The following is a 23,771-nucleotide window of genomic DNA, read 5'->3' as shown; positions in this document are numbered from 1 at the left end:
CGTGTGAAGCCCGTGCCTGTGCTGTGGACCGCAAATTGCGCTCCGCTAAGCACAGGCACCTGCCGTGTGGCAGCCGGATAGGAATCGCGGACCCATTTACTTGAATGGGTCCGCGGTCCCTCAAAAAGATAGAGCAAGCTTCTATCTTTTTGCGGTGCGGAAGCACGTAACGGAACCTCAGAAAGCACTCCGTAGTGCTTCCGTAGTGTTCCGTTCCGCATCTCTGGATTTGCGGACCCATTGAAATGAATGGGTTCGCATCCGTGATGCGGAATGGCCACGGAACGGGACCCGTGTAGTGCGGATCCACAATACGCGCACAGGCTTCACATGGTCGTGTGAAAGAGCCCTACAAGAATGAAGAATAAATTGCAACACAAACCAGATTAGACAATTGGGAACCACCTACGTTATTTCACGTATGCTTATGTCAATTTAGAGTGCCCCTTAACAGCATCATTACTGGAGTTACTCTACGTAAAGTACCCCAGAACTGATAGCAACCCAAAACTTCTCATTTTCAAGCCGCTTCCCTCCCTTCTGTATGACAAGCAGTTTGTCAGCATCTTCCCCACACAGAGACACCAAATCTGGTGCTAGACGTTATATAATCTTATTTTCCCTGTAATATAATAGCAGCAATTTATACATTATCGACATGATAATATAGATACGTACGTGCAAGACACGTATCCAAGAATCAGGACTGGAAAGGACAAGGACCCGGTACAAATTAAAGGAGTATTCTCATCTCAGACATTTATGGCTATGGAGTCACTGTATGTTCACACAATTTCATTTCATTTAAAGGGGTTCTGCTGTTTGAGAAGACAGCGGCGCTCCAGCAGCGCCGCGGCCTTCTCACTGTTTACCGCAGGACCAGTGACGTCACGACTACTATCACTGGCCTGGGTGCGGTTAAACTCCGTTCCCTTAACCCTAAGTTCACACCTGAGCGTTTTACAGCGCGTTCCTACGTGCTGTAAAACGCTCAACAAGGATAAACCAATGCTTCCCTATGGGAATGGTTCTCACCTGGGCGTTTTACAGCGCGTACGATCGCGCTGTAAAACGCACGACGCTCAAACAAGTTCTTGAGCTTTTTTTGGGGCGTTTGTCGCGCGTTCCCGCACATAGATATTCGGGAACGCGCGACAATGTGTGCACGCCTGTCTCTGTATGCGCGATTGTAAACGCCCGTACAATCGCGCATACAGAGCGCTCGTTTCAGAATGCTCAGGTCTGAACCCAGGGTAAATGGAGCTTAGCCTCGCCCAGGCCAGTTGATACAAGTCGTGACATCACTCGGCCAGCGGTAAACAGTAAAAAAAAGGCCGCGGCGCTGCTGGAACGCCGCTGCCTTCTCAAACAGCTTTCCCGGGTGTCGGAACCCCGCCGATCAGATGCTGATGATATATCCAGAGGTTAGATCATCAGTTTAAACAAAGTGCAGAACCCCTTTAATAGAGAATGGTGTAACTAGCTAATTTCTAAATCACTTCATTTTAAAAATCTGCCTGCATCCACCTGAAAAAAAGCTGCAAAGTCATGACCACTAGGGATCTCAGTTCCACCTAATTCGCAGTCCACTGCCTGTTGTCAGGCAAGATCCGTTCCTGGTAACAGAGACTAAGAAGAGGGTGGGGGACGTGTCAGAGCTGGTTGAGATCCCGAGCCTGATAAAACAACTGCTTCTACACTGTTTCTGAACATCACAGGAGACTCCTGCCTTTCTGTGTGATTTATCCCTCCTTGTCAGCTTTCTGAGCTCCATAGAAGAAAATAAACATAGAGGGACATAAGGGATGGGATGTCACTGCATACAGTGCTAGCAGAAGAGAGACACCCACTATTTGTGAGAGAAATGCATCTACCTGTGCAGCTGAAACTGGGAATAATATGGCTGAAGACTTTAGGGAAGCCCACGCATAACTGTTCCTTCACAGTTATGATTGTACAAAGAAGTCACAGTCATTATGCAAACTTTTTTTATTTATTGTTTTAAACCCAGGTATGCTTTAATTGCCTAATAGATACAGTTCCCGACTCTGGGACCTACACCACAGCATCAACAGTAATCTGAGCCATCCCTCGCAACCTGGACACAGCATCCAGCAGAATGGGGTCAGGGGACCACTGATCTGGAGTTAGCACCCACATCTACCAGACTGTGTTTATGCCATAAATATCTGAGATGAGAATAGCCCTTTAAGCAATGTTATTTCTCACTCGTAGTTGCTTTGTGGCATTAGTCAGGCAGGAAATAGTTTGCACAATGAATACCACAAAAGTCAGCAACTGAAATCACAAACCTGCAGCAAAGACTTCTTTAAATCCCATAATCAGATCACTTCTGAGAGCCCGCAACGATTCTTCAATGTAATATTCTATGTAGCGGAACTAGACTGGATGATGTGACCTGGATTGGGATTATATAACAGTTTGGCTCCCGGCACATAAAGGTCAACGTGGTATCCATTGTACAGCTGCTGATGATTAACTACTGGGATAAAATCCCCTTAAAAGTCAATGCGGATTCAGTAGCATAAGGGTGGCGATTATCTGGAGCTTCAGACGAGGGACTTTTAAAAAAGAAAAATATTCAGATACAATTAGGCTGTCATCAGGTCAATAAGGCCACGCTGCCCGGCCCTGGTCCAGATGGAGTATGAAAGCTCTTTCATGGTATAAATTCTGATATTGATTTTTAAGTAGTGCAACATCAATTGCAGCTAAACTTTCAGGTCTACGTAGTGGGCACATCAAGAGAACGGAGCACCCCTCTCTACCAATGACCATGAGACTATGAGGTCTAATACACTGCTCTAATGGAAACAAAGGCCGGCGAAAAAGCCGGTCTTTATTTCCCCCTTTGCGCTGGCGGGGGGATGCGCGCAATTTATGACGAGGGTTGTGCAGTGGGTAAATATTGATGAGCTATCCTCAGATCGCTGGGGGTCAAACACACGGCATTCCCACCGATTAGCTGTTTGAAGAGGAGGCGGCACTCGTGTGAGCATGGCTTTCTTTTTCAAGATGACTACGCGTGGCATGTCGCTCAACTCGTGGCAAGGCTTGATAGGAAGGTAGCCATTCTCCCATAGACTGCAATGGTAAATCACCATAGTCTACAGGAGAAGCGATCACACGGTTGCATGTTAAAATCCCGTAGGGGACTAAAAATATGTGTAAAAAAAATAAATAAATAAGGAAAAAGTTTAAAAAAATATATAAAATAAAAATATATAGAAAAATTCTAATCACCCTCTTTCCGCCTTTTTGCAAGTAAAAATAAACAAACTATAAAAATAATAAATACTATTATCGCCACATCCCAAAACGCCTGAACTAAAATGAAAGTATTTATTCCGTACAGTGAACAGCGTAACGGGGAGAAAAATCAAAATTACTGATTTGTTTTTTTGGGTTATTTCGCCTCCCATAAAATGTGAATAAAAAGTAGTCAAAATATCATATACAGCCCAAGATGGTATCAATGAAAACTACAGATCGCCCGCAAAACAAAGAGTCTGCACACAGCTCCATAGACGTAATATTTTTTTCAACGTTTTTTAAGTGCAAGATGCAAGAAAATGTAAAAATGTAATGCAAAAAAAAAAAAAAGTGGTATTGCTGTAATCATACTGACCCAGAGAACAAACATACCACATAGGGAACGCAATAAAAACCAAACCCCTAAAAGTGTCAGAAATTGTGGAGTTTTTTTCCCCAATTCCCACCCATTGCGAATTTAGTTTTTTCAATTTGTCACTACATCGTATGCAAAAACGATGCCATTGGAAAGTACAACTTGTCCCACAAAAAACAAGCCCTCATACGACTATGTACCATATTCTGAAAAATAAAAAAGTTATGTCTCTGGGAAGGCAGGAAGTTAAAAAAACGAAATGAAAAAAAATGGAAAACTGTGGCAGGAAGGGGTTAAGGGGATCTGATGTGTACAAAGTGTTAATATACATCTAGGCCTCTGCTGCAAGAATCTGACAAGGTGGATAAAGCCTTCTATACAGCGCGCCCTCCTCCCAGGTCAGCCTGACCCTCCAGCACTGATATGCCCCTAAATATTCATATTTACGCCTCACAACCTGGCATAAATGGCTGTGCCCTGCTGTGAACACATATCTGGGTCAGAGCTGTTACTGTCATAAAAGGAATATTACCCTGTTCTAACTCAAACACGCCTGCGAAAATTCAGTCATTAAAAAGAACATTTAATAAAAAAATAAGAACTCGTGTCTGAAGTACACTGAATATAACCTTTAAAGGGCAGGATCTGTATGTGCTTCTTTCTCTTGTTCTGTGCCAGTATGAATTTAAAGGGGTATTCCGGTTCTTAGGGGATACCTATTAGATCTGCGGAGGTCCAACAGAGCGGCCGGTGGGGCATGCATGTGGCCACTCCATTTATTTCTATGGGAAATCCGGAGACAGTTGCTGCACTCGGCTATCTCCGGAATGAATGGAGCGGGCGTGCGCATTTGCGACCAGGGAGGCTGCAGGGGGTACGGCAGTAGGACTCCCACCGATCTAATAGTTATCCCCTATCCACAAGGAATACCCCCTTTAAATGAGTATTCTGGTTAGATCAAGCTATCCTCTATCAACCGGGAAGGGGGTGGGGGTCTGACTGCTGGCACCACCATGATCAACGACACTTGCCCTGTTCCAGAAGTGACTTGGTCCAGTGACCGCTGCTCACGTACACACACACTGAAATGAAGGGGTCAGGATCCGGTCCGGATGAAATGCGTTCGCTACACTCATCGAATCCGGATAGAAAACTCGCTCGGGTGAAATTAACCTAATATGGATAATAAAAACGTATTAGGCTTATTTCACACGTGGACTGACTCGGCTATTACCGGCAGGCCCAGAAATGAATATAGCGGTGGGCGCGTTTGCGAGGTGCGCACTTTATTCATTTCTATGGGACTTTCAAAAATAGCTGAACTCAGTCACTTGGAAGTAAATGGAGAGCATGCAGCTGATGTGCGGCACGCCCTCATTCACTTTGGGGGCCCCATTCTTGAGACAGATACGGGTCCCAGAAGTGGGACACGCACCTATCTGACATTGGTGGCATATCCTAGTCTGAGGTGATAGAACCCCATAAGATGTTTGGCCAACCATACCCATCATCACTCCCAATCCCGTTATACACATCTGCTCGGCTTCAGAAAGTATGTAATGTTGGTAGAAAGAGCCAGAGAGAAGCTCGCAGGCTCCTCAGGCGGCGGCTCATCTCCCAAAGAAAATAGGGGTCAGATGGTTGAAATCCAAATGCCTGATCCTTATCTCCCTCAACATTTATTATCAGGGGAGAGTCAAGAGGCCCCCATAAACAAAGACTGTCAGCCAATCCCACCAAAATCACCAGGTTCGGCCAACATATTTCTACTGTGTATGGCCACTCTTAACGTAGAGCATCTGATACCCTTAGAAAAACAAGCCAGGTGGTCCTCCTGCCCCGTAATAGGTGGCCTCTACTGGCCAAAAAAGACCGCAGCACTAAACTCCCAGAGCATCACTTCCAGAGTAATCCCACTGCTATAGAAGGATGAAGTGTTGAGGGCTATCTCACTGGACAAGCGCTTTACTAACCATCCACTACCACAAGGAACAGACACCTTTGACCTCCAACTCTTTTCTATTCTCACTCACGTTAGGACAGAAGGAATGTACTGAGTTTCAAACTCTATGGTACATAACTCAAGGTACATTGCCTAGAACAGAAAAAAAGGTCAATTAAGAGGGTTGTCCACCTTAGAAACCCCATCTTCAAAGACAGTATTAGGAAAGTCTGGGTTAAAGGGGTTGTCTGAGCCATTAATACTGAAGACCCATAGGTCATCGGAATCTGATTGGTGAAGGTCCGACTCCCGAAACCCCCACCGATCACCTATTTGAGGAGACCGCAATGCTCTGGTGAGCACAGCGGATTCTTCCTCGGTCACGTGGCCTAGGCGCAACTCAGTCCTGTTGAAGTGAACGGGCCTGTGCAGCAATACCAAGCACAGACACTATCCATTGGATGGTGCTATGATTGGTCCATTCAAAAAGCTGATTGGTGGTGGGCGCCGGGCATCGGACCTCCACCAATTACATACTGATGACCTATCCTGAGCATCTCCACCCTGGAGGACCTGTCCAGTCCATTGATTTGAATGGATACAGTGTAATGCTTAATTCCCCCTGTGATGGCGCTGCAGGAAAACAGTTTACAGCAGGTCGCTTTGGGATCAGCTTATTATCAAGGGACGCCTCTAACCAGTAGGGCTTGTACAAGGCGGAGAACCCCTTTAACCATGCCCCAAAGCTAAACATGGCTATGGTGAGAATCTTTCTGGCTGTGTTTTTCCAGTAATGTAATGCCCTGACGAGCTGTTACCATTTATTCCAGTTTCCCAGTCCGGAGCCTGACTGGAGGTATGGGCGTTTGTATTTAGGGGGTCTATTTTTAGAGTGCAATGAGACTTTCCCGTGCCAGACAGGAAGAGCCACTCCTTAGTTCCAGCACAGAGTGCGCGCTGCACCTTACAGCCGGCCGCCTCCAGCCTCACCGCTGCTCACCATGATCCTCATCAGTGATGGAGGCCAGGAGTTTTCAGAAAGGTCACCCCCATAGGAGTCACCATGACAGATGCCGGTATTAATATTTAACTCTTTCTGGACAGAAAACTACAGTAATTAAGTAGCCTGCAGGTAAAAAAAAATAAGCCACACTGAACGTAACATAAAGCAGGTAGTTGCAGCACTATGGCGGTATGTTATCTTTATGAATACAGGTGGTTGCAGCACTATGGCAGAATGTCATCTTTATGAATACAGGTGGTTGCAGCACTATGGCAGAATGTCATCTTTATGAATACAGGTGGTTGCAGCACTATGGCGGTATGTTATCTTTATGAATACAGCTAGTTGCAGCACTATGGCGGTATGTTATCTTTATGAATACAGTTAGTTACTGCACTATGGCGGTATGTGATCTTTATGTATACAGGTAGTTACAGCACTATAGCGGTATGTTATCTTTATTAATACAGGTAGTTGCAGCACTATGGCGGTATGTTATCTTTATGACTACAGGTGGTTGCAGCACTATGGCGGTATGTTATCTTTATGTATACAGGCAGTTGCAGCACTATGGTGGTATGTGATCTTTATGTATACAGGTAGTTGCAACACTGTGGCGGTATGTTATTTTTATAAATGCAGGTAGTTGCAGCAGTATGGCGGAATGTCATCTTTATGAAAACAGGTAGTTGCAGAACTATGGCGGAATGTCATCTTTATGAAAACAGGTAGTTGCAGCACTATGGCGGTATGTTATCTTTATGTATACAGGTAGTTGCAGCACTATGGCGGTATGTTATCTTTATGTATACAGGTAGTTGCAGCACTATGGCGGTATGTTATCTTTATGAATACAGGTGGTTGCAGCACTATGGCGGATGTTGTCTTTATGGATACAGGTGGTTTCAGCACTATGGCGGTATGTTGTCTTTATGGATACAGGTAGTTGCAGCACTATGGCGGTATGTTGTCTTTATGGATACAGGTAGTTGCAGCACTATGGCGGTATGTTATCTTTATGGATACAGGTAGTTGCAGCACTATGGCGGTATGTTGTCTTTATGGATACAGGTAGTAGCAGCACTATGGCGGTATGTTGTCTTTATGGATACAGGTAGTTGCAGCACTATGGCGGTATGATGTCTTTATAGATACAGGTAGTTGCAGCACTATGGCGGTATGTTGTCTTTATGGATACAGGTAGTTGCAGCACTATGGCGGTATGTTGTCTTTATGGATACAGGTAGTAGCAGCATTATGGCGGTATGTTGTCTTTATGGATACAGGTAGTTGCAGCACTATGGCGGTATGTTGTCTTTATAGATACAGGTAGTAGCAGCACTATGGCGGTATGTTGTCTTTATGGATACAGGTAGTTGCAGCACTATGGCGGTATGTTGTCTTTATGGATACAGGTAGTTGCAGCACTATGGCGGTATGTTGTATTTATGGATACAGGTAGTTGCAGCACTATGGCGGTATGTTGTCTTTATGGAAACAGGTGGTACAATGATGTGGTGACTGGGTTTTCTTATTTACTTTGAGTTTAATGAGTTACCCATTTACTTATGACTTCAGCTTCCACTTTTCTATTCTGAGTTTAAGTTTCCGTTAACTTATCCAGCACCAGAAACGGTATTTTGCTATTTTCAGTAATTTTTAATAGATGCCAAAATACACCCAGTCTAAAAATGTCACCGTAGCTATTAAATAAATATTCCTCCAGCCACAAAGTATGGAGAAATGAGTGCACCCAGCGACACCGAGACCACCGCAGCCACCCAAACCGCAAAACACAAAAGTGGTCAGATGCCTACTGTCACTAATCAGACCACAAATATCTATGGAGAGAGGAGGTCCACACCAGAGGCCCAAGTGTATCTGTGAAGAGGGCCTTAAAGTGACAGCGCTGTAATAATGTAGATTTCAGACAGTGTGATGAGATCCAGTGAATCCAAAAATGCAGCGGAATAGGATGTCTTCACTTCCTTCCTATTCGGCCTCATGCACACGGCCGTTCCGTGCAATTGCGGTCCCCAATGTACGGGCAACATCCGTGCAGCGGGCCGGACCCATTCTACTTGAATGGGTCCGTGGTCTGTCCGCACCGCAAAAAAATATGTCATATTTATTTGCGGTGCGGAACAACAGAAAGAAACACCACGGAAGCACTCCGTAGTGCTTCCAGTGTTCCGTTCCGTGACTCCGTTCCGCATCTCTGGAATTGCGGACCCATTAAAGTGAATGGGTCCGCATCCGTGATGCACACGGCCGGCGGCCGTGGATTGCCAACCCGGCGTTTGCGGGCCGCAATACGGCCCAACAGCTGTGTGCATGAGACCTTCCTCTGTGATTTTGGGGATCTCATTACTGTCTGGAATCTATAATATTACGGCACTGTCACTTTTTTTCCTATCCTGGATTTTTTTTTTTACTTGACTGAAACCCACCTTGTGATGTCACAGTAGCTTATCTGACTGAAACCCTCCTTGTGATGTCACACTACCTTACCTGACTGAAACCCTCCTTGTGATGTCACACTACCTTACCTGACTGAAACCCTCCTTGTGATGTCACACTACCTTACCTGACTGAAACCCTCCTTGTGATGTCACACTACCTTACCTGACTGAAACCCTCCTTGTGATGTCACACTACCTTACCTGACTGAAACCCTCCTTGTGATGTCACACTACCTTACCTGACTGAAACCCTCCTTGTGATGTCACAGTAGCTTATCTGACTGAAACCCTCCTTGTGATGTCACACTACCTTACCTGACTGAAACCCTCCTTGTGATGTCACACTACCTTACCTGACTGAAACCCTCCTTGTGATGTCACACTACCTTACCTGACTGAAACCCTCCTTGTGATGTCACACTACCTTACCTGACTGAAACCCACCTTGTGATGTCACACTATCTTACCTGACTGAAACCCACCTTGTGATGTCACACTATCTTACCTGACTGAAACCCACCTTGTGATGTCACACTAGCGTACTTGACTGAAACCTACCTTGTGATGTCACACTACCTTACCTGACTGAAACCCACCTTGAGATGTCACACTACCTTACCTGACTGAAACCTACCTTGTGATGTCACAGTAGCTTATCTGACTGAAACCCTCCTTGTGATGTCACACTACCTTACCTGACTGAAACCCACCTTGTGATGTCACACTAGCTTACCTGACTGAAACCCTCCTTGTGATGTCACACTACCTTACCTGACTGAAACCCTCCTTGTGATGTCACAGTAGCTTATCTGACTTAAACCCTCCTTGTGATGTCACAGCAGCTTACCTGACTGAAACCCTCCTTGTGATGTCACAGTAGCTTACCTGACTGAAACCCACCTTGTGATGTCATACTAGCTTACCTGACTGAAACCCTCCTTGTGATGTCACACTACCTTACCTGACTGAAACCCACCTTGTGATGTCACACTATCTTACCTGACTGAAACCGACCTTGTGATGTCACACTAGCGTACTTGACTGAAAAAACCTTGTGATGTCACACTACCTTACCTGACTGAATTCCTCCTTGAGATGTCACACTACCTTACCTGACTGAAACCTACCTTGTGATGTCACAGTAGCTTATCTGACTGAAACCCTCCTTGTGATGTCACACTACCTTACCTGACTGAAACCCACCTTGTGATGTCACACTAGCTTACCTGACTGAAACCCTCCTTGTGATGTCACACTACCTTACCTGACTGAAACCCTCCTTGTGATGTCACAGTAGCTTATCTGACTTAAACCCTCCTTGTGATGTCACAGCAGCTTACCTGACTGAAACCCTCCTTGTGATGTCACAGTACCATACCTGACTGAAACCCACCTTGTGATGTCACAGCAGCTTACCTGACTGAAACCCACCTTGTGATGTCACAGCAGCTTACCTGACTGACACCCACCTTGTGATGTCACAGCAGCTTACCTGACTGAAACCCACCTTGTGATGTCACAGCAGCTTACCTGACTGAAACCCACCTTGTGATGTCACACTACCTTACCTGACTGAAACCCACCTTGTGATGTCACACTAGCTTACCTGACTGAAACCCTCCTTGTGATGTCACAGCAGCTTACCTGACTGAAACCCACCTTGTGATGTCACACTAGCGTACTTGACTGAAACCTACCTTGTGATGTCACAGCAGCTTACCTGACTGAAACCCACCTTGTGATGTCACAGCAGCTTACCTGACTGAAACCTACCTTGTGATGTCACACTACCTTACCTGACTAAAATCCTCCTTGTGATGTCACAGCACCATACCTGAATAAAACTGACTTGTGACGCCACATCACTTGTAATGTTACCGCAGCTTATCTGAGGGGTACATAGTTCAGGTGCCAAAGCTGAAACACTCTTGTAAGATCTCTTCCCCAACAACAGAGGACCCCTGTCATTTCCAGCTGCTACTCTGATGACAACTACTAGCTGTAGAGAAACTTACTTATCTTGATAAAATTCCTAAAGAATATCAATCAGCCAGTAACTGTAAGGCCCCTTTCACACGGGCGAGTTTTACGCGCGAGAACGCATTGCACCCGCACTGAATCCGGACCCATTCATTTCTTTGGGGCTGTGCACATGAGCGGTGATTTTCAAGCATCACTTGTGCATTGCGTGAAAATCGCAGCATGCCCTATATTGTGCGTTTTTCACGCAAAACAAGCCCCATAGAAGTGAATGGGGCTGCGTGAAAATCGCACGGTTGCTAGGTGACGATCAGGATGGGGACCCGATCTTTATTATTTTCCCTTAAAACATGGTTATAAGGGAAAATAATAGCATTCTTAATACAGAATGATTAGTAAAATAGGGATGGAGGGGTTAAAATAAATAAATTAAACTCACCTCATCCACTTGTTCACGCAGCCCTGTCTTCTTCTTTGAGGACTTGGGAGAAAAGGACCTTTGGTGACGTCACTGTGCTCATCACATGGTCCATCACATGATCCATGACCATGTGATGAGCGCAGTGACGTCCCCAAGGGTCCTTTTCTCCCAGGTCCTCAAAGAAGAAGAAAGAAGAGAAGCCGGGCTGCGCGAACAAGTGGATGAGGTGAGTTTAATTTTTAATTTTTCTTTTTTTAACCCCTCCAGCCCTATTGTACTAAGCATTCTGTATTAAAAATGCTATTATTTTCCCTTATAACCATGTTATAAGGGAAAATAATAAAATTTACACAACACCGATCCCAAACCCGAATTTCTGTGAAGAAGTCCGGGTTCGTGTACCAAACATGCAAAACGCATTAAAACGCTTTGCACTCGCGCAGAAAAATTGCGCATTTTCCCGCGATGCACCCGCATCCTATCCAGCCCTCACACGCGACGCCCGTGTGAAAGAGGCCTAAGGATGCATTCACACAACCCTATAAATGGATTTGCATCTGTTCCGCAATTTTGCGGAACGGGTACGGACCTATTCTTTTCAATGGGGCCGCACAAGTTACAGACAGCACACCGTTGTTCCGTTCCGCGGCCCCACAAATAATATGGAGCGTGTCCTATTCTTGTCCGTGGTTGTGGACAAGAATATGCATTCTCTATGTAGCGCTGGCCATGTGCGGTCCGCAAAACACTTACGGTTGTGTGAATGCACCCTAAGACATGGATGGAAATGTGTGTAGCCTCTTAAGTAGCCGCCACACGGCAGTGTATGTTTCTGTGCAGTTCTTGCTGTGTTGCAGCACCAAATCCGCATGTCTCCCAGATGTCATACTTCGCATTGCAAAGGGGGAAATCTGCACTGAAAATCCACACAAACAATTGACATTCTGCAGATTTCAAAATAAGCTCTGCAGGTAGATTCTGTGCAGAACACTACAGCACCAGGTAGATGAGGTTTTGAATCTCATTGACTTAGCTGGTACGCTCATTAGTACAGGAGGACCGGGGAGCTGTGAATGCAGCGCTCTCCTGGCTCTGTACTCACCGCTTCCTGGTCTTCGCCTGCCGGCTGCGGCACGTACTTCTGTGACCTAAGCATAGAGTGAGGATGTCAGCACGCTCTGTGACCTCACGCTGTGCAGCGGCGGGTCAAAGCACAGCACGGCAGGAAGACAGTTGGATCTCAGGAGCGGTGGTGGAACAGGCGAGGCGAGTTGATTAATTATTATTTTTTGTCTGATCTGAGGTCTAATTGACATTGGGGGTCTAATCTGATGTGTGATTACCATTGGGGGTATGAGCTGAGGTCTGATTAACATTGGGGGTCTGATTGGGTTCTGATCTGAGGTCTTATAGGCCCGTGCGTCTAATAGGGCGAAAAATACGGTATATTTCTTTTTTATTTTCTTCAAACTTTTTTTTTTTTACGTTTTTTTTTTTACTCCCATTTAACTTTTCAGGTCTGATCGCTGGTTCAATGTCATCACTGCATTTTTACACTGACAGTTGCCGGGCCTTATTGGCGTCTGTACATGGCAGGCCCAGAGACCTTTGTAATGCTTTCAGGTGCAATGGCAACCTCCATTGCATCACGGGCAGCTGATGAGTTCAGAGAGGGAGCTCCCTCCCTCTGTAAACTCCTAAGGCTACTTTCACACTAGCGTTCGGGTTTCCGTTCGTGAGCTCCGTTTGAAGGAGCTCACGAGCGGACCCGAACGCAGCCGTCCAGCCCTGATGCAGTCTGAATGGAGGCGGATCCGCTCAGACTGCATCAGTCTGGCGGCGTTCAGCCTCCGCTCCGCTCGCCTCCGCACGGACAGGCGGACAGCTGAACGCTGCTTGCAGCGTTCGGGTGTCCGCCTGGCCGTGCGGAGGCGTGCGGATCCGTCCAGACTTTCAATGTAAGTCAATGGGGACGGATCCGTTTGAAGATGCCACAATGTGGCTCAATCTTCAAGCGGATCCGTCCCCCATTGACTTTACATTGAAAGTCTGGACGGATCCGTACTAGGCTATTTTCACACTTAGCTGTTCTATGCTAAAAATAATGCAGACGGATCCGTTCTGAACGGAGCCTCCGTCTGCATTATTATGAGCGGATCCGTTCAGAACGGATCCGCCCGAACGCTAGTGTGAAAGTAGCCTTAGATGTAACGGTCAGCATTGAGTGCGGCATCTAAGGGGACCTGGCTGTCAATAACAGCCAGGCCCCTGTCCCTGATCGGGCAAGCACAGCTCCTGTGCCCACTCACTCAGTGTGCTGCACATACTGTACAGGTATGGCGCAGGTTGAGAGGGGGTTAAAAATTAGAAGGTAGGGACAGTGACTGTTTAATCCCCCAGAGCCCCAGCACCACCACTCTTAGTGAGAGTGCATGTGTGTCCTGACCAGAGAGAGGTGTGAAAGCAGTGGTCGGTGGGCATCATGGTGGCTCACTGGTTAGAACTGGTGCCTCGCAGCACTGGGGTCCTGAGGTCGAATCGGACCATCTGCATGGAGTTTGCAGGAGCAGACATACTAATAGGGGACAGCGAGTGGTGATAAGGTCTGTAAAGCGCTGTGGAATATGTCAGCGCTATATAAAAAGGTAATAACTACAGTGGCGGGTTTGGACAACAGTTATCCAATGACTAAAAACACTAAAATATCTGCACTGTTTTTTTCCAAACTTGCACAAATGGCCGGCTGCAAGGCGTTCGTTCCGAGCCAACAGCTCCCGGCTTTTTAGCTGGTGTCTTATGTCTGTCTATATCCTGGTTGCTGAGCACACCGGGGGCACCCATGACACTATCTGCGCAATTCCTGCATAGCTGCAAGGGTTCAGGCCAACATGTAAGAAGAATATAAAGCCGACATCACACACAATAAAATAAGGCTACTTTCACACTTGCGGCAGAGGATTCCGGCAGGCAGTTCCGGCTATCCGGACGCAAACGGATGCATTTGTCAGACGGATCCAGATACGGATCCGTCTGACAAATGCATTGCAATACCAGATCCGTCTTTCCGGTTGTCATCCAGAAAAAACGATCCAGTATTTATCTTTTTCACATTTTTAAAGGTCTGCAAAACCAGATCCGTTTTTCCGGAACACTTGGGGCCAGATCCGGCATTAATGCATTTTAATGGAAATTAATGCCAGATCCGGCATTGCGGCTAGTGTTCAGGAGAGAAAGCTGCAGCATGCTGCGGTATTTTCTCCGGCCAAAAAACGTAAGAGGGACTGAACTGATGCATCCTGAACGGAAAGCTCTCCATTCAGAATGTATTAGGATAAAACTGATCAGTTCTTTTTCGGTATTGAGCCCCTAGGACAGAACTCAATACCGGAAAACAAAAACGCTAGTGTGAAAGTACCCTAAATCAGTTATTATGTTCAGTCTATGGAACCAGGAGCGCCGTTAGGTCAATGGAGCAGGTCAGATTATATTAAAGGAGTTGTCTGGCCTAGGAGCCGCCAACCCCAGTTTTTTTTGGGGGGGGGGTTTTGCGGTAAAAACAACAGGGTTTTCATCTGGTTTTTTTTGCTGTAAAAAATCCACCTCGAGATGCTAGCTGAAGGACACGTAACAGTTCTTTTTACTACTGCCATTTTTTGTTCATTAGGTGGCATTTTTTTGTCTTCATGCCTTCTTTTCAAAAACGCAGCATGCTGGAGCTCTTGAAGGTTTTTTTTTCCAAAATTTTGACATCAACTTCTCTATAAGGGAAAAACGCCATGAAGAAAACCGTAATGGCCAAGCATAGCGTTTGCCAAAAAAACACAGATAGCTAAAAAAAAATGCGAATGCATGTAGTTATTCTGGTGTTTTTACAGCCCAAGATAAACACCAGCGCAAATGTGAGTGTGTATAGATCCTAAAACACGCCATTGCTGCAACATGCTGCACTTTCTAAAAACCTGCTAGAGATACCAAAAGGGCCACCAAATAAAAAAAAAAAATAAATAAAACAGTGGCCCCAAAAAAAAACATGTGTGTTCTGTATTTCATATTTCCTATAGACTTTTGGCTAATATCTAGACCAGGTGTTTTTCCCCGAAAAAAAAAAAAATGCACCAAAAATGCAGATAAATGCCACTAAAAATACAAGAAAGTACAGAAAGAAAATACCACAAAAAACCTACTGTACATGTAAACCCACCAGAAGGGCTCATTTACACGACCATGTCCATTTTTGTGGACAGCAAGTTGCAGATCCGCAAAACATGGATACCAGCCATGTGCATCGGCGAGTCCTTCCTTAGGATAGAAATGCCTACTGGGGACACGGAAATGCGGCCCCCATTGAAATGAAAAGGTCCACATCCGATCCGCAAAATGAAAAATATGGTCATGTGAACAGGCCCTAAGGCTGACTCTCAGGAGTGTGGTAAACCTGGATGCATGCAGGACTTCTGTCTCCGCGTCGGAAATCTTCTTCTGAGCGGGAACCTAACGGACCCCATTAAAGTCTGTGGGGCCCGTAGGCTCCGTTATGTGCCAAATCCGTCCTTTCTGTTCTCCTGCTCCTATAATGGAACAGTTGAACGGAAAGGCTGAACGCCGATGTGAACTCAGCCTTACATCTTGATTTCTATTGGTCCATACGACAAACATGTCCTCCTCAGCCATTCGTTCCTGCTTTCCCATAAAACATAGACATGACTGGTCTTTCATTTACATGGTCGGTTCTAACACGACGTGTACTGTAGCACCCGCTGCAGGGGAAATGAGCAGCCGGCGGTAACTTCCCCTGGCAAACCAGCTGTTTCCGGGAGTCTCCAAAACTGGAGCAGCTCCTTGGTGAGACAAGCTCCTCAGAGGCCTTCAGAAGGATCTACTGATTGTGGGGAGCATTCACATCACTAATCTCCTGATCCGTCAGAAGAACAGAAAAATAGAGCCGTCATTTTGAGCATCAGTCAGGCTCAGTTGGCATCAATTTGCGCCAAAAATAACTGATCCGTCTGTCGGACCACCAGAGATCCGTTATTTTAGACAGGAGAAAAAGTTCTGCGATGAGGGCTTTTTTTCCTATGTAAAATAATGGAACTGACAAAAACATATGCAAACTGATCGTAACGGACGCGCAAAAGAAAGGATCCGGTTTTATTTTAATTTTTCTGCTCTTTTGACGGATCAGAAGAACGGAACACAAAAGCGTGAGGTGAATGCGTCCTGACCTCTGTGACTGAGCTGAGATCATAGGAAGCGTGGCTTCATGGAGGAATGGATGTTTGGCTGACGGCTATCGAATGTGTACAGAATATAGTACTTCCATATCGGCACTAAACCAAAAATATCGCCCTTTGAGACAGAAAGTTTCATCACTTCAAATAAAGCCTCCCTGTCGTACATCCCCGACCTCCCTGCGGACATGCTCAGCTTGGCAGACAGACGCTACCAGGCATGGGCACTTCAGCAGAACAAGATGATCAGGCATGTTGGACCCCGACACCACTGATCCTTTACCTACATAACATTGAGAGGCCCCAATACATAAAATCTCATACTGAAAAAAAATCGGATATTCTCTGTGTCGTAGGACAAGTGAATCATGGAGATTTTATACCATTTCTGAAGGTAAAATGTTTTGACATAAATCCTGGCATATTTTGCAACAAAATGCGCAGCCATCCTCTATTGATTCCTATGGGAGCACCGAAAACAGCTGAGCTCTGGCTTCGGCTATTTCCGTCAGTCCCATGGAAGTGAATGGAGCGGTGGACAGGCTTGCATGGTGCTCTTCCCATTCATTTCAATGGGAATTACGAAAATAGGCGAGAGAGACTCTTGGCTATTTTTGGCAGTCCCATAGAAATGAATGGAGGGTGGCGGCGCATTCACGGTGCACCCTCCGGCACTTTGCGGGCTCGGTTCTAAGTATAGATGACGGTTTTAGAGGTGGGACCTGCACCTATTAGATGGGGATACCTATTAATACCTTTAAGGAGGTTGTGCCAAGTTCTCCAGTTAGGAAATAAGTAACTGGTGGGGGCCCCTAGGACTCCACCGATCCTGAGAACAGGAGTCCTGCGACATGCGTCCTGCCACTGCACTCATTCTGTAAGGGACCGGCGCTATACCCGGCTATCTCCAGAAGTCTCATAGAGAATGAATGGGCGTGTGTGTTCTGCTGCTCCATCAGGACGGGGACCCCCATTCTAGAGATCGGTGGGGCTTCCAGCGTTTGGACTCCTACCCATCAGCCAGTTATCCCTATCCTGTGGCTGGCGTTTATCTAATGTATATGGTCACCGAGAGGGAGCTCTGATAGTGGCCCCACACCCTGGTTTAGGGGGGCCCTGTGCAAGAGAACCCCCTCTATGACCTATATGCCCTGACTTCCAGATTCGGATATGTGACTTGCTGTTAACGTGCACACTTTCTTTAGATACCTCTGTCGATCTGACGGTGGAAGCAATATATCAGTGCCGAGGATAGCAGTGCCGAGGATAGCAGTGCGACGGGTCTGGAAATCAATAATTCTCAGTCATAATGTAAAGAAAATCCTTTGAGTGTTTAAACATTTTTTGTATTTTTACTTATGGCCCCCCAATAGTGATTAACCTAAAAAATAACCCCCCTACTTAGCTGTGCTCCGTCTCAGCGATGAAGGTCCCATCCCAGCGCCCTGTGGTCTGAAAGCGTGACCATTGGTCCATCATCGCGTGCACCGCTGCAGCCATTCACTGGCCTCTGCGGTCATGTACCACTCGGGGCATGTCCCCACTGAGGTCAGTGCTGGCTGCAGCAGTGCACATGATGACAGATGCTGTATTTCCGGTCCAGCAGCTGGGATGGGACTCTGGAACGGAGCACCGCTGGACTTTAACGTGGTCCGTTGGAGTTCCTGTCAGAATAGCGCTACATCAAAAGTGCCGAAAACCAGCAGTCAGAGCAGAGCCTGACTTCCAATGGGTTGTCAGATTTTTGCTTTGTTTGCTGATATAGTAGTGCAGAGGACAGTCCAACACTTAGGGTACATGCACACGGCGGTGTAGTTTATGCAGATATTGTGCAGTTTTTCGCTGCTTTTCCTCACAAAGTTTGCAGGTGTTGCAGTTTTTTTACGCTGATTTGCTCCTGATCTCGCCTTTTGTGCTATGTTCACAGTCACACAGCGGATTTTAATACCGTCAAAATCTGCCACGTATTCCGCAACAGAAATCTTTTTGAATGGAGCTAAACCGCAAGCAGACACCCGTGGAATCCACTCCATGAAAACAATGGGAGGCGGTTGCAGAGTTTTCGGCATGGAATCCGTGGCAAAAACTGCTGTGTGAACATAGCCTTGTACGACAAAGGGTGAATCTGCACTGAAAATCTGCACAATGGGAGGCCGGGCCGCAGTTCATGTGCGTTTTTTCCAGACCGCACCAAGAAAGTACATACCCTTTACCGCGTGGACCAGTTCGCGGTTTAGCTCCATTCACTAGGGCGAAATAGAGAGCGGCATCCCAAATGAAAAACCACGGAAGAAACCTCAGACGATTTTGACATAGTCTGAATCCACTGTGTGAACAACCCCTAAGGCTGCCTGCAGACGGGGGCGTGTTTAGAAACAGATTTTCCTGCGGATTTTTCTGTATTTTTGCGCCAATTACGCACATGAAAAATATGCTGGTACTGTACTACACCGCGGATTATGTGCACAAAAATCTGCATTATTAAAACAAACGTCATCCTCAACGGGTACAGGTGGCCTAGGCTACTTTCACACTTGCGGCAGAGTGATTCGGCAAGCAGTTCCATCGCCGCAACTGCCTGCTGGATCAAAAACGGACAGCATTTGTAGACTGATCCGGATCCGTCTCACAAATGCATTGCAAGAATGGATCCGTCTGTCCGTTTATCATACGGACAAACGGATCCGTTTCTAATTTTTTTCACATTTTTGCCGGTCTGCGCATTCCGGTATTTTTAATGCCGGATCCGGTACTAATACATTTCAATGTAAATGAATGCCGGATTCAACATTTTGGACGGAGAGAATACCGCAGCATGCTGCGGTATTTCCTCCGTCCAGCGACTGAACTGAAGACATCCTGATGCATCCTGAACGGATTGCTCTCCATTCAGAATGCACGGGGATAAAACTGATCAGTTCTTTTCCGGTATTGAGCCCCTAGGACGGAACTCTAAAAACGCTAGTGTGAACGTACCCTAAATAAAAGTGGCATCAAAAAGCTAAAAAAAAAGTGACAGAAAGGAACTAACAGCAATGTATAAAGTAATACAACATATCTAACAACCTGGGATCATTTACAATAATCCGGACAACAACCAATAAAATAATGACCGAAATCTTACCCTATACGGTGACAAGCGCCTGCACCATTTCCCCGTCCTGATGGCGGGGCCAGCCTGAGGGGGCGACTATATATCTGAGGTTTAGGGGGCTCTATCACCTCATAGAAGGGGACGCATGGCCTCCTGTAACTTTCTATGCTAGGACAGGGGGGGGGGGGGGGACATCTGTTTACATAGGTTCTTCTATAGGGACACCATCTGTCTGGTCACCGTCCCTGCCCCCATGGTCCCTGGGCTCAGCAGTCAGTGACTACAGGACAGGGCACAAAGTTCCAGCATGGCACACACATCCACACCGAGGACCACAGTCCTGGATCACACTCACCATTTTGCTAGCGTCCATCTTTCCAATGAGGTCCCTCGAAGACCCCCCCTTGTGGCTCCTGTTGGGTGCAAGCTCCACCTCCAGTGCCCAAAATGCAGTTTAGGAGTTATCCCAATGCTGGGAGCAGCCACATTATCACCTCTCACCCGAGGAGGGGGCACAGAACTAAGGGGGGAGATCAGAAAGTAGTCACAAGTGGCGAGGCGGGCACAGGGCTCCGGTGCCAGGCACAAGGCGATGGGCAGATGGTGCTGAGACAGGCGGAGAGTGCTGCAAGGGGAAGAGACAGCGGGAGGGTGGAGAGACGGCGCAGACTGGCAGATCGATGCCTGGCACAAGTCACACAGCCTGCCATCCAGCGGTCAACTCTCTCCGTGCTGCCGAGAGTGAGCTGGGGGAGAGGCCGAGACAGCCCCCGGAGAGGAGGGGCGCCGAGACCGCCAGGGGGAGAGGATTGTGGGATAGAGCCCCCCCAACTAGCCGGGCAGACGGCATCTCCATTACAATGGGAATTAGTGTCCCTCAGTGCACTGGGCAGGGGTGGCATTGCTGATGGTCTCCTCTATCCAGTCCTGTGTTGTATGTGGTGGAAATGCTCAAGAAAAATAATAAAAATTATTGTCATTATTGTCCTGATGCAAATTGCACGACGAACCGAGCAATGGGCACATGATTTGGCAGATTATCGGGCACACGTGAAGGCTCCAGTGGTCGCCTGAGGAACCATGGGTGGTCTCACTTCACAGCAACTGGCATTTATCATGTAGAGAAAGTTAATACAAGGCACTTACTAATGTATTGTGATTGTCCATGGTGCCTCCTTTACTGGCTGGATTCATTTTTCCATCACATTGTCTCTGTGGTTACGACCACCCTGCAATCCATCAACGGTGGTCGTGCTTGCACAATGTAGGAAAATGTGCCGACCTCTCTGGAGGCCGGGACCACGAGTGCAGATAGGCTGGTGCTGATGGATTGCAGGGTGGTCGTAACCATGGATACGAGCGGTGTATAATATGATGGAAAAATTAATCTAGCCACCAAAGGAGGCAACGTGGACGATCACAATACATTAGTAAGTGATTTGTGGTAACCTTCTCTACATGATAAATGCTATTTGCTGAAGTGACACAACCATCTAAGGCCTCATGCACACAACATGTTTTCGGTCTGATGCCGTCCCATTCATTTCAGTGGGGCCACCAAAGATGGGGACAGCACACCGCAATCGGTTGTCCATTAGTCCAGACCGCAAAAATGACACAACATGACTAGTAACATAGTACATAAGGCCGAAAAAAGACATCAGTCCATCCAGTTCAGCCTGTTATCCTGCAAGTTGATCCAAAGGAAGGCAAAAAAATAAACTGTGAAGTAGAAGCCAATTTCCGTCACTTAAAGGGGTTGTCCAGGTTCAGAGCTGAACCTGGACATCCCTCCATTTTCACCCCGGCAGCCCCCCTGACATGAGCATCGGAGCAGTTCATGCTCTGATGCTCTCCTTTGCCCTGCGCTAAATCGCGCAGGGCAAAGGCATTTTTCTGAGTTCCGGTGACGTACCGGGGCTCTCTATGGGGCTGACAGGAACCCCGGTGACGTCACCGGCACTGATGGGCGGGATTTGGCTCTGCCCTAGCCAGTAAAACGGCTAGGGCAGAGCTAAAGCCCGCCCCTCAGAGCCGGTGACGTCACCGAACACACTGCTGGGCGGAAGTTACCGCCCGGCAGTGTGTTATTGTAAACACAAGAGCCTGTGCCCTGCGCGATCTAGCGCAGGGCACGGGAGCGCATCGGAGCATGAGATGCTCCGATGCCAGGCTCAGGAGGGCTGCCGGGGTGAAAATAAGGGTATGTCCGGGTTCAGCTCTGAACCCGGACAACCCCTTTAAGGGGGAAAAAATTCCTTCCCGACTCCAATCAGGCATCAGAATAACTCCCTGGATCAACGACCCCTCTCTAGAAGCTATAGCCTGTAATATTATTACGCTCCAGAAATACATCCAGGACCCCCTGGAACTCTTTTAGTGAACTCACCATCACCACCTCCTCAGGCAGAGAGTTCCATAGTCTCACTGCTCTTACCGTAAAGAATCCTGATGAGCGAAGTTCGGGTTTGGGTATGTGCTGAATTGCGTTATGGATTCCGTTACCACGGACCGTAACGCAATTCCAATTCGAGGCATTCCATCATAATAGAAGTCTATGGCCAGCATAACGGATCCATCCGGTTTCCGTTATGCAGGAGAGGACTCTCTAAAGGCATTCCGTCATGGAATTGTGTTATGGTCAGTGGTAACAGAATCCATAATGCAATTCAGCATATACTCGAACTTACAAAACTGAAGTTCGCTCATCACTAAACATAACCTATTGTCCATTTAGGACATTTCTACAGGAGTTTTTTTTTTTTTTTAAATGGCATACACACGGCCGGGATCCGTGGTTTGCGGACCGCAAAACACTTACAGTTGTGTGCACGGGGACTAACGACCGCACTAGACCGCAATAGATTTTATGGCAGAAATTTTCTGTGACTGAACATCCGAATGGGGTGTCACGGTAGCTTCTGTGACAGAGGTTAGAAGATCAGAGAGACTGACTCTCAGTGTTGTGGTTTGGTAATGACCACACCTCTTGTCAGGTGCAGCCCGTGGTCATTACTGCTTCCCTATTTAGTTTGGTCTCACACTTGATACAATGCGGTTGATATTCTCTGCTTGGATTTGGAGGAGTTGGTGTGTGGACATTGCTTGTGTTCCTGCTCATCCATTTTCTATAAGATAAGTTGTACTGCTCTTGTATTTGGTTGTTCCCTTGTGCTTGTTGTTACTAGGCCTTAGGGAGATGCTGGTTCGTTCACCTGGGAAGGAACCAGTATTCTCATTCCCTTTCACTACCTTTACGGCATCTCAGGGCTCCTAGGGTTTAGGCTACGGTGTATGTATTTTCCCACCTTCAGGGTCTATACATACTGACAGGAGTAGGGCCAGATCTAGGGGTTTCCTAGGAGGTAACCTTTCCCTTCTCCCTAGCCTTGAGGCCTAGTTCTTTGTCCTCTCCCTTCTGTTGTCTTTCTGGTGCCTCCCCTCTCCCCATTATTCGTGACATTATCAACCGCCTAATAACTGCCATTTTTTTGTATCAGTGCGGCAATGGATCCTATTTCTGCACTGGTCGTACAACTCTAGGGGTTGTCTCTCGAGGTAGCTGACCTCCGCACAACCGTCTTACAGATCCAAAGACCACAGGTGGCTGGTTCCGACAGCGGGAACCAGGTCTGCCCTGAACCCAAGGTGGCTCTCCTGGACAGATTCTCCAGGGGAAGTGACAATTTTAGTCCAGGGGAAGTGACAATTTTAGTCCAGGGGAAGTGACAATTTTAGCCGGTTCAGGGAGTTGTGCAAATTATATTTTAAACTGCGTCCACGCTCTTCTGGGGACGAGAGTCAAAGAGTGGGTATAATGATTTCTTTGCTAAAAAGTGACGCTCAGTCTTGGGCTTTTTCGTTGCCGACCGGATCACAGTCCCTCCGGTCGGTAGATAATTTTTGAGAGCTCTAGGGTTTATCTATGATGACCCAGATCAGATCTCCCGAGCCGAGACCAAGTTGCGTGGCTTACGGCAGGGAGGACATTC

General features: G+C 46.9%; 1 protein-coding gene across 1 annotated transcript in view; it reads right to left on the bottom strand.

Moving 5' to 3' along the window:
* LOC122932446 (huntingtin-interacting protein 1-like) overlaps positions 1 to 20,560 on the bottom strand; it is a 133,715-nt gene extending 113,155 nt beyond the window's left edge. The window contains exon 1 of the mRNA XM_044286848.1: positions 20,135 to 20,560. Within this exon, the coding sequence (XP_044142783.1) occupies positions 20,135 to 20,152 (18 nt within the window). The 5' untranslated portion in view covers positions 20,153 to 20,560. The remainder of the gene's footprint in view (positions 1 to 20,134) is intronic.
* Positions 20,561 to 23,771: the final 3,211 nt, after the last annotated feature.

The sequence above is a fragment of the Bufo gargarizans genome, chromosome 3 (genome assembly GCF_014858855.1).
Source record: "Bufo gargarizans isolate SCDJY-AF-19 chromosome 3, ASM1485885v1, whole genome shotgun sequence".
Taxonomy (NCBI): Eukaryota; Metazoa; Chordata; class Amphibia; order Anura; family Bufonidae; genus Bufo; species Bufo gargarizans.
Note: the sequence above shows the minus strand (reverse complement) of the source record. Positions and strands in the feature narration are given on the sequence as shown.